Source organism: Chiloscyllium punctatum, chromosome 10 (assembly GCF_047496795.1).
Source record: "Chiloscyllium punctatum isolate Juve2018m chromosome 10, sChiPun1.3, whole genome shotgun sequence".
NCBI lineage: Eukaryota > Metazoa > Chordata > Chondrichthyes > Orectolobiformes > Hemiscylliidae > Chiloscyllium > Chiloscyllium punctatum.
This window is the reverse complement of record NC_092748.1, coordinates 101,091,728-101,106,672: the sequence shown is the minus strand read 5'-3', so window position 1 is coordinate 101,106,672 and position 14,945 is coordinate 101,091,728. Positions and strand designations below refer to the sequence as shown.

At 43.3% G+C, this 14,945-nt stretch overlaps 1 protein-coding gene across 5 annotated transcripts in view; it reads left to right on the top strand.

Moving 5' to 3' along the window:
• epb41l5 (erythrocyte membrane protein band 4.1 like 5) overlaps positions 1 to 14,945 on the top strand; it is a 166,571-nt gene that overhangs the window by 116,631 nt on the left and 34,995 nt on the right. The window contains exon 16 of one of the 5 annotated variants that reach the window (XM_072579889.1): positions 5,416 to 5,639. The exons of the other annotated variants lie outside the window; for them this stretch is intronic. Coding sequence (XP_072435990.1) covers positions 5,416 to 5,545 — 130 coding nt within the window. The 3' untranslated portion in view covers positions 5,546 to 5,639. Of the gene's footprint in view, positions 1 to 5,415; positions 5,640 to 14,945 lie in introns of those variants that run through there. 5 annotated transcript variants of the gene reach the window in all.

Here is a 14,945-nt window from a genome sequence, read left to right as displayed (position 1 = left end):
CAAATGGGTGTTAGGAACAGATCACCATCTCTCTGAAGCTGTTAAAAACAGTGCTGTCCAGTAAAAATCTAATTGCAGTAAGGGCATGGCCTAACTGAGAATGGGAAACCTAAAATATGCCCATAAGTTACAACCTCTCCACTGGCTACCTGTCAGCGCCAGAGACCAAGGTTCGATTCCAAGTTGGGCGACTGTGTAGAGTTTGCACGTTCTCCCTGTGTCTATGAGAGTTTCCTCCAGGTGCTTCGATTTCCTCCCACAGTCCAAAGATGTGCAGGCTAGGTTGGTAAACCATAGTAAATGTGGGTTTACAGGGATAGGGTGGGATGCTGTTTAGAAGGTTGGTGCAGATCTGATGGGCCAAATGGCCTCTTTCTGCTGTGCAGCGATTCAATGATATTCCTAGCTATCCTCATTTCTCAGCAAGACAAAAGTAAAAAATGAAGGGGTGGCACGGTGGCTCAGTGGTTAGCACTGCTGCCTCACAGCACCAGGGACCCGGGTTCATTTCCCACCTCAGGCAACTGTCTGTGTGGAGTTTGCACATTCTCCCCTGTCTGCGTGGGTTTCCTCTGGGTGCTCCGGTTTCCTCCCACAGTCACAAAGATGTGCAGGTTAGGTGAATTGGCCATTCAAAATTGCCCGTAGTGTTAGGTGCATTAGTCAGGGGTAAATGTAGGGGAATGGGTTTGGGTGGGATGCTGTTCGGAGGGTCGGTGTGGACTTATTGGGCTGAAGGGCCTGTTTCCACACTGTCGGGAATCTAAACAGATCTTTCAAAGATCTGTTCCCCTTTGTAAATTAAATAAATGCATTAATATTGTTGCAACTAATGCAAGTTGTCACTATTGTAAAGAATTTAAAGTTAAACTTCCAACTTGAGTTGAGACATTCTTACCCAGCTGAAACTTCATTCCAATCCCTACCTAATCCTCTGAAAAGCACAGCAGGTGTGGCTGCATCTGTGAAGAGAAATCCGAGTTAACATCTCTGGTATAGTGACCCTCCTTCAGAATGGATCAGTGGACCCGAAACATTAACTTTGATTTCTCTATACAGATGCTGCCAGACCTGCTGAGCTTTTACAGTAACTTCTGTTTTGTTTCTGATTTGCAGTATCTGCAGTGCTTTCGGTTCCTATCTATTCACTATCTCACAGAACCCAATATTGTGAACAGAGATAGCTGATAGCAATAGTCATAGAGATCTATAGTGCAGGAAAAAGCCCTTCGGCCCATCCACGGTAGTCAAAACCAATCACCTAACTATACTAATCCCATTTTCTAGCACTTGGCCCATAACCGTGGTTAGTGCAAATAGATAATAACCAACATTTGTTTGTATTTGAGCAAAGTTACTGACAGTCTGGCAACTTATTAAAATAAGGAAATTGATGTGGGATGTTATCTTACCTCTTCTGTGGAGAGTATGTCCCATGACTATTCTTCTGCTCCGGGGTGAAAGGAAAGAGTGAGTGAGACAGCTTCAAGGAAGTGCTGAAGCACTGTTTTTAACACTGCATGTTGCTGCTTTGCTCTGCTCTGAATTAACAACTGCATGAAGTCAATGTGGCCTTTTTACTTTGTGGCAGTGCTGAAGACTGACTGGCAGAGTTTGCAGCCAGGCATTTTAAACTCAGCGAGAGCAGCTTTACTGCAATGTCATTATTAGGAAACAGATCAAATTGTTGCCATCCTGAGTTTTCTGAATGTTGCGATTCTCTCACTGCACTGTTTCTCATTCTCGACTTCTATCATTGCCCTTCGCTGCTGTACTTGAAGTCTTTATTTTCTTGCCTGTGTTATTTTGAAAGCATTGATGTCTCTTGCATTCAATTGTATTGTCGGGCACTGGACAAATTTCTGCATTTTCCCCACAGACGCATACAGATTAATGTAAAATAAACCAAAAACAAATGGGAGACTCTGGGCTGGATTTCAGAGTCTTTGTGACTCTGTGGTTGTTTAATAATGTCAGATGGGACCCGGGAATAGGAGTCTTGCAGTTTTTGACAGTAGGGGAAAGGGCATGTGGCCTGATTCACACAGGCAGGATTGAGCAGGGTCTGTTCACCTTGGACTATTGCAAAACCTAAACTAGCGGTGTGGGCTTCAGGAATTGATGCAGTGGGTAAACATGAAGGGCATGAATAGGGTGAATAGACTAGGGTAGGGGAGTCCAAAACTAGAGGGCATAGGTTTAAGGTGAGAGGGGAAAGATTTAAAAGGGTCCTACAGGGCAACTTTTTTATGAAAAAGGTGGTGCATGTATGGAATGAGCTCCCAGAGGAAGTGGTGGAGGCTAGTACAATTACAACATTTAAACTACATCTGGATGAGTATATGAATAGGAAGGGCTTAGGGGGATGTGGGCCACATGCTGGCAAACGGAACTAGATTAGTTTGGGATATCTAAACGGTGTGGACAAGTTGGACCAAAAGGTCTGTTACCGTGCTGTACATCTCTATGACTCAATAATGCTCTTGAATGTTGAATAAGATCTGTGTGTCATGATTCGAGCATTTTTTAAACCTTACAGCCTACTTTTTCAAAAAAGCAGTTTATCTATCAGTGGACGATTTGAAAGAAAACATGCTCTGGTGGACAGTTCGATTGAGGGCTGTACTTTTGGGGCTAAGTGAGTTTTCTGGTCATGTAGAGACGGTGGGGTAGATTGGTTGGAAGGGAGAATCTGTTCTCATTGGAAAGCTCATGAACTGTGGATTTCAATTTGAAGTAATTATTAAAAAGAATTGGAGGTGAAACAAGGGGAAAACATCTTCATGCAGTGAGTAGTTAGGATCTGGTATGGGCTGCTTGACGTAATGGTAGAGACCAAGTCACTCACCGTTTTCAAAAGGGTTAGGCCACTGTTGGAATATTGCGTGCAATTCTAGTCTCCTTCCTATTGGAAAGATGTTGTGAAACTTGAAAGGATTCAGAAAAGATTTACAAGGATGTTGCCAGGGTTGGAGGATTTGAGCTGGGTGAGGGTGAACAGGCTGAGGCTGTTTTCTCTGGAGTGACGGAGGCTGAGGGGTGACCTTATAGAGGTTTACAAAATTATGAGGGGCATGGATAGGGTAAATAGGCAAAGTCTTTTTCCTGGGGTTGGGGAGTTCAGAACTAGAGGGCATAGGCTTTGAGGAAAGATATAAAATAGACCTAAGGGGCAACTGTTTCACTCAGAGGGTGGTACGTGTATGGAATGAACTGCCAGAGGAGGTGGTGGAGGCTGGTACAATTGCAATATTTAAGAGGCATTTGGATGGGTACATGAATAGGAAGGGTTTGGAGGGATATGGGCCGGGTGCTGGCAGGTAGGACTAGATTGAGTTGGGATACCTGGTAGGCATGGACGGGTTGGACCAAAGGGTCTGTTTCCATGCTGTACATCTCTTTGACTCTATGAGGGACTTGCACCTGGAGAGAGAAAAGTTTCCAAGAAAGAGCAGGCGAGTGGAGCCAGCTGAGTTATTGTTGTGGAGCGGGTTAGTATGAACACAAAGGGCCACATGGCCTCCTCTTGTTCTGGAACCAGCCCATGATTGTGATTGTTATCTATAACAGTGCCTTTCGTGGTCCCAAGACCATCCAAGGTTTGTTGGAGCCAACAAAGTAAGTGTGAGATGCAATCATTTTTGTAATGTAGGAAATGTAGCAGTCCAAGCAGCAGTATTATTGCAAGTAGGAGCAGTTATTCTGTTTTAATGATGATAGTTGAAGAGTAAATATTGTCCGGGAAGATGATTTTTTAAATATAGGAGCAAATTACTGCAGATGCTGGAATCTGTAATGAAAACAACAAATGCTGGAGATCACTGCGGGTCAGGCAGCATTCATAGAGAGAGAGCAAGCTAATGTTTTGAATCTCAATGACTCTTGATCAGAGCTTAATTTTAATTTTAACCATGATCCTTTGCTTTTTTTAAATTTTGAAATGTTCTTTCAGAACCACCCAGTGAGCTGGTACCATAGTGATGTTGATAGGCTTCATTGCTTATTCTGCAGCGTGCTACCACTGAGCAAAGGTTATTAGGAGCCTGTCTCTTCATTAATGATGTTTGGAAAAAGCCACAATCTATTTGACTGTGCTCATTGAATCAAATCTTCTGTGCATGATGGTTTGTTGTTGGAACTTCGAGTTCAGGCAAATGGTCAGACTTAGTCAAATGATTAATTTCTCTGAGTTCTTTTCCTGGTTGAGGAGAGTGTTCACTTGCCTCGATGATAACTGTCATTGATGTTGCATGTGGTCAGCCAACAGTGGCCGTAGTTGAAGAATGTTTGGTCTGTGGTCAAGTTCCTTGTCTTCTCACACTTCTTCAGCTCCCCACCAACACCACCACAGTCACCCTCACCACCCCTCACACTCACTCTCACCACCTCTCACTCTCACTCTCACCACCCCTCACAACCCCTCACACTCATCCTCCCCTGACCCCCTCCCCATCCCCCACTCTCACCCTCCTCATGCTCATTCTCGCCGCGGGCGCACACACTCATCTTCCCCCACATAATCTCATCCCACCACCTACATACACATGTCCCTTCTCTCTCTCTCTCTCTCTCTCTCTCTCTCTCTCTCTCTCTCTCTCTCTCTCTCTCTCTCTCTCACTCACACTCACACTCACACTCACACTCACACTCACACACACACACACACACACACACACACACACACACACACACACACACACACACACACACACACACCCTAAGTGTGTGCGCATTACAATGCATTGCTTTAATGCAGCACTCCCACCTACTGGCCGAAACAGGAAATTGTGAAGTGCTGAATGATGGGGAAAGAAGTTTGGGTTTGAATATTAACTCGGAGTGGGGGAACTCTCCTGGAAGGATTGGGCTGCTGGCATAGAGTTTCTTAAAACTCTCTTTTGTAAACCTTTTAGAAAGTGGTGTACACACCTGGATTTACATAGCTTCTGAATAACATAGTTAAACAGCCTGATACTTCACAGTCAGACTAAAAAATATGAGCACCAAGCTAAAGACAGAGACTTAACACATAGCCACTAATGTGGTCAATGTGAGTAGGTTAGATGGACCATTTTAAAGCAAGAGGACCTGTGAAGAGAGAGAAGTTATTGCTCGAACTAACAATAGGTTTCTTTAAAGGTAGCTATCAATTTTTCAGTACTTACCATTCAAATACTATCAATTCATTACACATTGAGTAGCCTTTGAATTGAGAGAGTTGCAAGTGAAGATAAATACTGAAATAAGGATGTACAAAGCTGTTAAAGGGGACCTCAATGCTTTTAAAATCTTTTCATTTCTGCTGTCTGCAACCTTGCACTGTTGCCACGCTCCTGTAGCTGCTTGCAGCCTCTTGTTTCCAATTCCAACCATGTGTACCCACGGCTAACTCACTAACTCTGCTCCACGGCCCAGGCCAGCCCAGGATGATGGCTCACAACCCACAGGACGATCGTGGAACTCGCAGGCTGTGCCCACTGCCTCGGACAGAAACTACACCGACTTTATCTATGAGTACAATCTGAAGAACGCAGCAGAGCAGTAAAAAAAACAGTGCCAGCCTTTGTATTGCCAGCTGAAGGAGAGGACATTTTGAACTGTTGCTCCTCAGTGATAAGTACACAACGATTGCAAACTGAGGGGGGTGGGGGGGGGGGGGCGGGGCGGGGAGACGACTTCTCCAGTGACAATATGCCAAGTGCCTTGTACAAGAGAGTGGGTACGGAAAGGATCTGTGGGGGTGCGGGGTTGGAAAGTGCGTTGTTCATTGGAATCTTCTGGTAACATGCTCCTGTCTTTAAAAATAAATGGTATATGCATTTCCTTTTTGGCAACCAGCATTCAAATCAGGTGAGAGGAAGTAAGTGGTTTTGTCAGAATTAAATGCTTTATTTTCTCTCCCTGTAGAAAATGCACCTTCCTCCATCAAACTCCAGACTTGTTTCGCTCCACAATTAATTTTCATGTGCCCTCCCATGTTTGGTGATTTGTGCAGACCTACACTCCAACCACAAAATTTTTGGGGGATTTCGGGGGAAAAAAAAATTTCTACTTTTAATCTTAAATGTCCATGGGATGCCTCCCGGGGTGAAGTGGAGGGGGTGGAGCGGGTGGTGGGGGAATAACAGTTAGACATGTTTTAACTGTGGTATTGAGCAGACGGGCTGTGCAGAAAATAAAATTATAACTTCAATAACAGCCTTGTGTTAGCCCTGGGTTTTCAAAGGTATGGTTTCCTGAAAATTACAGTTTGATGCCCAATGTTCAGCAGTGTCTGTGCCTCTTGTTCTCACCCACTCCCAGGAGAAAGTGAGGATTTCAGATGGATCAGAGTCGAGAGGGTGGTGCTGGAAAAGCACAGCAGGTCAGGCAGCATCCGACGAGCAGGTGAATCAACGTTTTGGACATAAGCCCTTCATCAGGAATGTGGCTTGTGGGCCTGGGCTGAAAGATAAATGGGAAGGGGTGTGGGGTTGGGGGGAAGATAGTTGAGATTGCAATAGAAAGATGAAGGTGAGGGAAGGTGATAGGGCGGGGAGGAGGGTGGAGTGGATAGATGGGAAAGTTGATCGACAGGTCAGGAGGGTGGTGCCGAGTTGTAGGCTTGGGACTGGAATAATGTGGGGGAGGGGAAATGTGGGAAGTGTTGAAATCCCGTGTGGTTGCAGGGTCCCAAGGCAGAATATGAGGTGTTCTTCCTCTCGGCGCGGGTGGTATCAGTTTGATGGTGGAGGAGGCCCAGGACCTGCATGTCCTTGACTGAATGAAATGGGGAGTTGAAGTGTTCAGCCAGGTGGTGGTGGGATTGGTGGGTGCGGGTGTCCCAGAGATGTTCTCTGAAATGATCCTCAAGAAAGTGTCCTATCTCTCCGATGTAGAGGAGACCATATCGGGTGCAATAGATATCATAGATGACATTGGAAGAGGTACAGATGAATTTCTGTTGGATGTGGAAGGATCCCTTGGATCCTTGGACAGAGGTGTAGGCGCAGGTTTTGCACTTCCTGTGGTGGCAGGGAGAGGTGCCGGGAGTGGGGAGTGAGTTGTGGGCTTGATTGGGGGAGGGGGGGTGGATTTTCTGGAAAAGCTCAGCAGGTCTGACAGCATCTGTGGAGAGAAATCAGAACTGAAGAAAGGTCACTGGACCTGAAACACCAACTCTGATTTCTCTCCATAGATGCTGCCAGACCTACTGAGCTTTTCCAGCAGTTTCTGTTTTTGTTTCTGATTTCCAGCATGTGCAGCTCTTTCGACTTTAAAACGTCTAGAGTTGTTTTCTTCCAAAGCAATGCTTTTCTGTCACTTGAATTTCAGGAAATTGTGACTATCTGCCGTTTTTCAGGTGAAGCAGTAAAGCAGAACATGAATGGTGCTTTCTTCCCTTCCTCCATCCTCAGACCCTTTGTTTATTGATTTTTTTTTAAAAGGGGCATCAAGTAATGAGGCTGCATCTTGGCTGTTGCAGTGTGTGGGTCACAGCACTGTGCCACCAGACTGAAAGCTCTCTTTAGAGAGAGAAAGAGAGGCAATTGGTGGTGATTTAACCTGAGAGTCAAACAGCTAACTGACCCCAACTGTGTGCTCTGTCAGAGGACCTGCTGCCCACCCTGTTGGACATGAATCTGGACATGCAGCTGTTCATGTTGCTTCACATTTTATAAAAGCAAGTCAGGGTTTGAAGAAAGGTGGAGAAATACATTGTTGTGGTTTACTTGTACATGATCTGGGTGATGCACAAATTGGGTACATTATTAACTAAGGTCTTATTAACTGTGCCTAGTATTTACTCATCAAATGTTGTTCTTGATCCTATTTTGCTCTTCATAATAAGTATTTTTAAAGGTTTTAGGAATTGTAATTATTACTTTGTTGACTTTAGTTCAGTTTCTAATATTGAGGCAGTGTGATGAGTTTGCCTAATGTCTATAAAGTGTGTGTTGCAACCATATTCAATTACTGTGCTGTATTTCTTTTGCAGCTTTAGAGCAGGAAAACATGAGCGTTAGCTTATTTTTTCAGCTGACTGCTTACCATTGATTTGCATGTATCTCAGGAATGTTAATTCAAACAGTTAAAATTCCAAGAGGCCTGACAAATTCAACATGCACAAACCAGCAAGTAAGAGGTTTTAATTAAACATTGGATGGAGTCACCTGAGCTCTAAGGGCTTGCACCTGCTCAACACTGGTTGTTGTAAGCGCCCACAGATTGAAGTTTTATAGCAAAAGCCAGATCATATGAGCTGGTTACTGACTGACTGACTGATCAGACCTCAGCCCTTCTAATAGCAACTCAACCTTCCCTCTCCAGAAGCAACTTTTACTCTTTCCTAAGACAGAACAATCTGCTTCGTTTCATTTAAATCTAGTGCTTATTGCACCGATGGACTTACTTTAGGGTAGAAATAGAACACAATTGGAATTCTAGCCTGTCTCCCATGACTTTTCAGGAGAATTCTCCACAGTGACATTCCTAATAATATTCCTGCATTACCACACCTTCAAAAAGCTCATCATTGGCTGAAAACTTGCTTTGGGACATTGTAAGATTATGAAAAACATTATGTAAGTGCGGGTCTTTTGAAAGTTCTCCATGTGGATTGTTAGCTCTAACAGTAAGATATAATGGTCCAGACAGCTCCACATTCACTGGCCCATCTGGTCCAGATCCTGTTTTAATCTGAGGTAACCCTCTTCACTGTCCATTTCACCTCTAATTTTGGTGTCGTCTGCAAACTTACTAATTATACCTCTTATGCTCACATCCAAATCATTTAGATTAGATTCCTTACAGTGTGGAAACAGGCCCTTCGACTCAACAAGTCGACACCAACCCTCCAAAGAGTAACCCACCCGGACCCATCCTCCTACATTTACCCCTGACTAATGTACCTAACACTATGGACCATTTAGCATGGCCAATTCACCTGACCTGCACATCAGGGAAAACGAGGAGCAGACACAGTGAGAATATGCAAACTCCACGCAGACAGTTGCCTGAGGCTGGAATCGAACCCAGGTCTCTGGCGCTGTGAAGCAGCAGTGCTAATCACTGAGCTACCATGCAGCCCTTACATAAATGGTGAAAAGTAGTAGACCCAGCACCGATCCTTGTGCCACTCTACTGGTCGTAGGCCTCCAGTCTGTGAGATGCTTTTCCAAGAAGTTTAAGTGTAGTCAGTGTCATAATGGGGGGGATTACAGTTTGAGAACATTTGAACAAAAAAGAACATTTATCAGTATAGAAATACTGTGGCTTTAAGAGTAGGTCAGAGACTAGGAATCCTGAAGCAAATACCTCACCTTCAGACTCCCCAAAACCTGTCCACCATCTACCAGGCACAAGTCATGAGTGTGATAGAATGCTCCCCACATGCCTGGCTAGGTGCAGCTCCAACAAGAAGCTTGACACCATCCAGGACAAATCAGCCCACTTGATTGGCACCAAGTCTATAAGCATTCACTCCCTCCATCACCGATGCTCAGTAGCCGCAGTGGGTATTGATGATAAGTTGCTCTGCAGGAATTCATCTGAGCTCCTTTGACAGCACCTCGCAAATCCACAACCTCTTCTATCAAGAATGGCAAGGGCAGCAGGTACATGGGAACACGACCACCTGCTTGTTCCCCTCCAAGGCACTCCCCATCCTGACTTGGAAATGCATTACAATATCTTCAGTGTCACTGAGTCAGAAACCTGGAACTCCCTCCCTAAGGGCATTGTGAGTCTATGTACACCAAATGAACTGCAGCAGTTCAAAAAGGCAGCTCACTGTATCTTCTCAAGAGCAACTAAGGATAGGCAATAAATGCTGGCCCAGCCAGTGATGCCAGTATCCCATGAATGCATTTTTAAAAAGTTACAATAATGATACAATAATTCTTTTGCTCCTTTGTCCCTTCTATTGAATTGTATTTGATTTAAACAGTAGAAGGTCATACACAAAATGTCCTCTTGAACAATGCAATGGAGACTTGCCACTTCCCATAGAGTCTGCAAAGATCAACCACTTTAGCAGGGAGTGAAGGTAGTAAATGGATTTTGATAATAATATTCATAGGATGCAACACCGATTCAGCAGATTCACTAAAAATGGGACACTCATCAGTTTGCATGCCTTCAGCGGCATTGCATGTGTGATTGAAAGCATTTTCATAAGGATTTCATCTGGAAATTCCCATTGAATATCTGCAGGAAAATCTTCTCCTCTTGGCCATACCTTGGAGTGAGGGAGAAAATCTTGCACATCCCATTGCTTCAGTCTGATTTCAACACCAGACAGTCATCCCGTCATGAGGTGTTTTGAACTGTGTACAAAATGCAGCAAATTTGTTTTTAAAATATATAGACTCATACAGCATAGGAACACAGCCTTTGGTCCAACTAGTCTACGCCAACCACATCACCAAACTAAACTAGTCCCGCTTGCTGTGTTTGGCCATATCCCTTGAAACCTTTCCTATTCATGAACATATACAAATGTCTTTTAAATGTTGTAACTGTAACTGCATCCATCACTTTCTCTGGCAGTTCATTCTGCACATGAACCACTCTGAGTTTTTAAAAAAAAAGTTGCCCCTCATGTCCTGCTTAAATCTTTCTCCTCTCACCTTAAAAATATACCCCCTAGTTTTGCGCTCCCCCACCTTCTGGAAAAGATCCATTGTCATTCACCTGATCTGTGCCCCTCATGATTTCATAAACCTCAAGAAGGTCACCTCACAGCCTTCTGCAGCTCCAGTGAAAAAAGTCCCAGCCTATCTGGTCTTTTTTATATCTCAAACTCTCCATTCCCGGTAACAGCCTGGTAAAATCTTTCTGACTCCTCTAAAGCTTAATAATATCCTTCCTATAATAGTGACACAGTATTCCAGAAGAGGCCTCACCAATATCCTGTGCAACCTAACATAATGTCCCAAGTTATACACTCAGTGGTCTGAGCAATGAAGGCAAGCATACTAAATGTCTTCTTAACCACCCTGTCTGCCTGTGATGCAACTTTCAAAGAATTATGTACCTGAACCCCTAGCGCTCTCAGTTCTACAACGCACACCAAGGAGTCTTACAACGTTTTGAAAAAAAATCGCTTTGGAAAGTTTCTTATTAATCAGTTCAGTCGGGCATCAATAGATAAATACAACCGAATCCCTCTGCTGACATCACAACAACATCAACATTACGTTAAAACACAACTTGCCTGGTCCCTTGCAGTTCGGTTTTATTTTGCTTCCATCATTGCCGCTCCACTTCTGTTTGCAGAGGTTTATTTTAGAAAATGTTTGAACAGAGGCGAAATAAAATCTATTAATGTTTTATTTTCTGCTTGTATTCATCTTAAGTGCTGTTCCATTTCAGCCAAGCTAAAACGTCATGAGTAATTGTGTTCTTGGGCGCAGTAAATGGTGATATATATGTTTCCTCTCTTCAAGAATTTGAACAGTTATTTCTTCAGCTAGGAGCCACCTGGCTGACTTCACCTTGTGGACAGGTTCATCATTGCACTGCTGCCCCAATAGAACTCCAGAGGTGAGAATCTGAGTGTTCTGTGAGCAGAAAGGTTTGCAAACGTGTCAGGTTCCCTCAGGAATGTACTGCTTATGTTTGAGTGATGAATGGTCCAGTGTTTGTTTTCCTTTCCAGTTCATTCACAGAATGTAGATGTTATTGACTGGGCCAGCATTTATTGCCTGCCCTTAAGAAAGTGGTAGTGAGCTGCCCCCTTGAACTGCTGCAATCCATTGTGCTGTAGGTAGACCCACAATACTGTCAGTGGAGTCATTCCAGGATCTTGATCCAATGACACTGAAGGAACGGCAATATATTTCCAAGTGGGCAGCACAGTGGTTAGCACTGCTGCCTCACAGCACCAGAGACCCGGGTTAAATTCCTGCCTCAGGCAACTGTCTGTGTGGAGTTTGCACATTCTCCCCGTGTCTGCGTGGGTTTCCTTTTGAGTGCTTCAGTTTCCTCCCCCAGTCCAAAGATGTGCAGGTCAGGTGAATTTGCCATGCTAAATTGCCTGTAGTGTTAGGTGAAGGGGTAAATGTAGGGAAATGGGTCTGGATGGGTTGCTCTTCGGAGGGTCAGTGTGGTCAGTTTCCACACTAAGTAATCTTAAAAAAAATGTCAATGACATAGAACCCCTACAGTATGAAAGCAGACCATTCAGCCCATCAAGTCCACACAAACCCTCTGAAGAGCATCCTACCCAGACCCACCCCCCTCCCCTTACTCCTGTATCCCTATATTTCCCATGGCTAATCCACCTAGCCTGCATATCTTTGGAATTTGGGATGAAGTGGGTGGAATCGAAACCAGGTCCCTGGTGCTGTGAGGCAGCAATGCTAACCACTGAGCCACCGTGCTGCCCCATCAGTGAATGATCTGGAGGGGAAGTTGCAAATGGTGATGCCCATCAATCTCTGCTGCTCTTGTACTTCTAGATGGTAGTGGTCATAGAAGGTATTGTCGAAGGAGCCTTGGTGAGTTTCTGTAGCTCACAACCTCAAAGGAACTAGAGGACCAGGTGGAAAACATGCCCGTATTAACACTTAGAGTCATGATCCTTCATTGGAACTGTTACATCCCTGTTGCCTTTCTGTTCTGAAGGAACCATTTTCTCTTGTTCCAGTTTCCCCCCACCCTTTCGCTGCCCAATTCTTAAAGGCTGCTGTGTGAAATATTAGCCAGTCCTTCTCTTTCAAGGGCTGATCATTAAGAGTATATTTTTTAGTGGACTCAATGGATAAACTATCCTGAACAAATCTTTAGCAACCCCCATGGACTGTTGTTAGTGGTCAAAACAACAAATATTGTGATATTTGAAATTGATTTTGTTGTTTGATATTATTAATCAGAAGATGTGGTCCATGAAAGTGGCCCTCTAATGTCAAGTCTGTAGTTATCTCCATGTGGGTAAGATTTTTTGATATCTGTGCTTGAGAACAAATATCTCAATCTTGAAAGGTTTTTTAAAAATGAGTGGAAAATTGGTTAAGGTGACTTCCCAGGGACTGGAGTAGGTGGCTACTTACTGGTGTTTCCACTCAGGATTCCACGAGCAAGCATTTGGTTGTGATGGATAAACTTGGAAAAAGTATGAATGTGCACTTAACAGAGCAGATTTTTTTTTCTGTTTCTTGGATTGCTTTGCTTTCTTAAGCAAATCATCCAAGTTCTTTTGCTTGCAGCACTTTCATGTTTTGGTTAATGTATTGAATGATTGCACTGAATAATTGTTCCTCTTTAATATGGGATATGTTATTTACAACGCAACTAAAATTTTCAATGATACTGTGTTTAACTGGCTATGAAGTTGTTGCATAGGGTTAGAATTGGTTGAGGAAAAAAAATCCCAAAAACAATGATTCCGTTAAGAGACAATTAGAAATTAGAGTTACTGTAGAGCAGTGCTTAAAGAACAGTTTGAGTAAGCAGTGACGAACTAAAATAATTCAGCTGTAAGACTTCACTTTTAAACCCAAATAAACTATTTTACCATATGGATATTTTAAATTAACATATCATGAATAACCATTGGAGCAGATGGGACTTGTATCTGTAAAGTTGGACACTACTGCACCACAAAATTCCAATTGCTACGATGTATGAAAATAAATTAAATAAAGTGCCACTAACATTTCTATGACCTGATACTATTCTGGAGCGATTGAAGGTGTCAGTGAAAATGACTCTCCATCAAAAACTCAACAATAGGACATTATTGTTGGAGTTTCTCACTATCAACTCTGATCTTATTGACTGAGTACAGGTTTCCTTTTAACTGTAACCAAGTAAGGCTTGTTTGATTTGCAGTTACATCAGAGCTGTTTCTTATCAGATATTTTGGTTTATCTGCAAATGCTTATAGCTACTCCTGCCAGTGGATTTTGTCTGTGGTACTCCACTGTAACACAGTTCATTTGCAACAACAACCATTCAGTGACAGTCATCATCCAACTATACCATGGTCAAACCCTCTGTCTACTGCCCTCCAGTTGACCTGTTAGAAGAAACCTCTGTGGTCTTTGATCAAATGGCCAAAATGTTGACATTCATTTTGATTTTAAGAAAATCCAACTATAAAAGTTTTATTTCCTAAAATCTGTGATTTATGAAACTAGATTTTCACAGCAATAGAATGATGGCAGTCTTGATAATATATAACTGAAGATAAGTTTTTAAACAGTACTTCAGAGCTGTACACACTTTTTGGGTTGGAAATGGAATTGGGTTTATTTTTGACACTTTAGTCTTAGAGATGTACAGCACTCAAACAGACCATTTGGTCCAACTCATCCATGCCAACCAGATATCCTAACCTGATCTAGTCCCATTTGCAGCACTTGGCCCACATCCCTCTAAACCCTCTTTTTTTTCATATACCCATCCAGATGCCTTTTAAATGTTGTAATTTTAACCATCTTCCACCATTTCCTCTGGCAGCTCATTTCATATATGTACCACCCTCTGCGTGAGCAAGTTGCTCCTTAGGTCCCTTTTAAAATCTTTCCCCTCTTGCCCTAAACTTACATCCTCCAGTTCTGGACTCCCTCACCCCGGGGAAAAGACCTTGTCTATTTACCCTATTCGTACCCCTCATGATCTTATAAACCTCTATAAGGTCACCTTCAGCCTCTGATGCTCCAGGAAAAACAGCCCCAGCCTGTTCAGCATCCCCCTATAGCCCAAATCCTTCAACCTTGGCAGCATCCTTGTAAATCTTTTCTGAATCCTTTCAAGTTTCACAATATCCTTCCAAAAGGGCGGGAGACCAGATTGCTTTCTGGAAGTGGGAAGCCTGAAACCCTGATGCTGAAAATCTTCTGGAAGTCAAGTCAAGCAGATATTTATCAACAAACAAGTGAACAAGCAATGTATACAATGTTTGGTTGCATTAGATTACAAACTGGTTGAATACTTTCAGCTGAAGAGATGATTTTCAT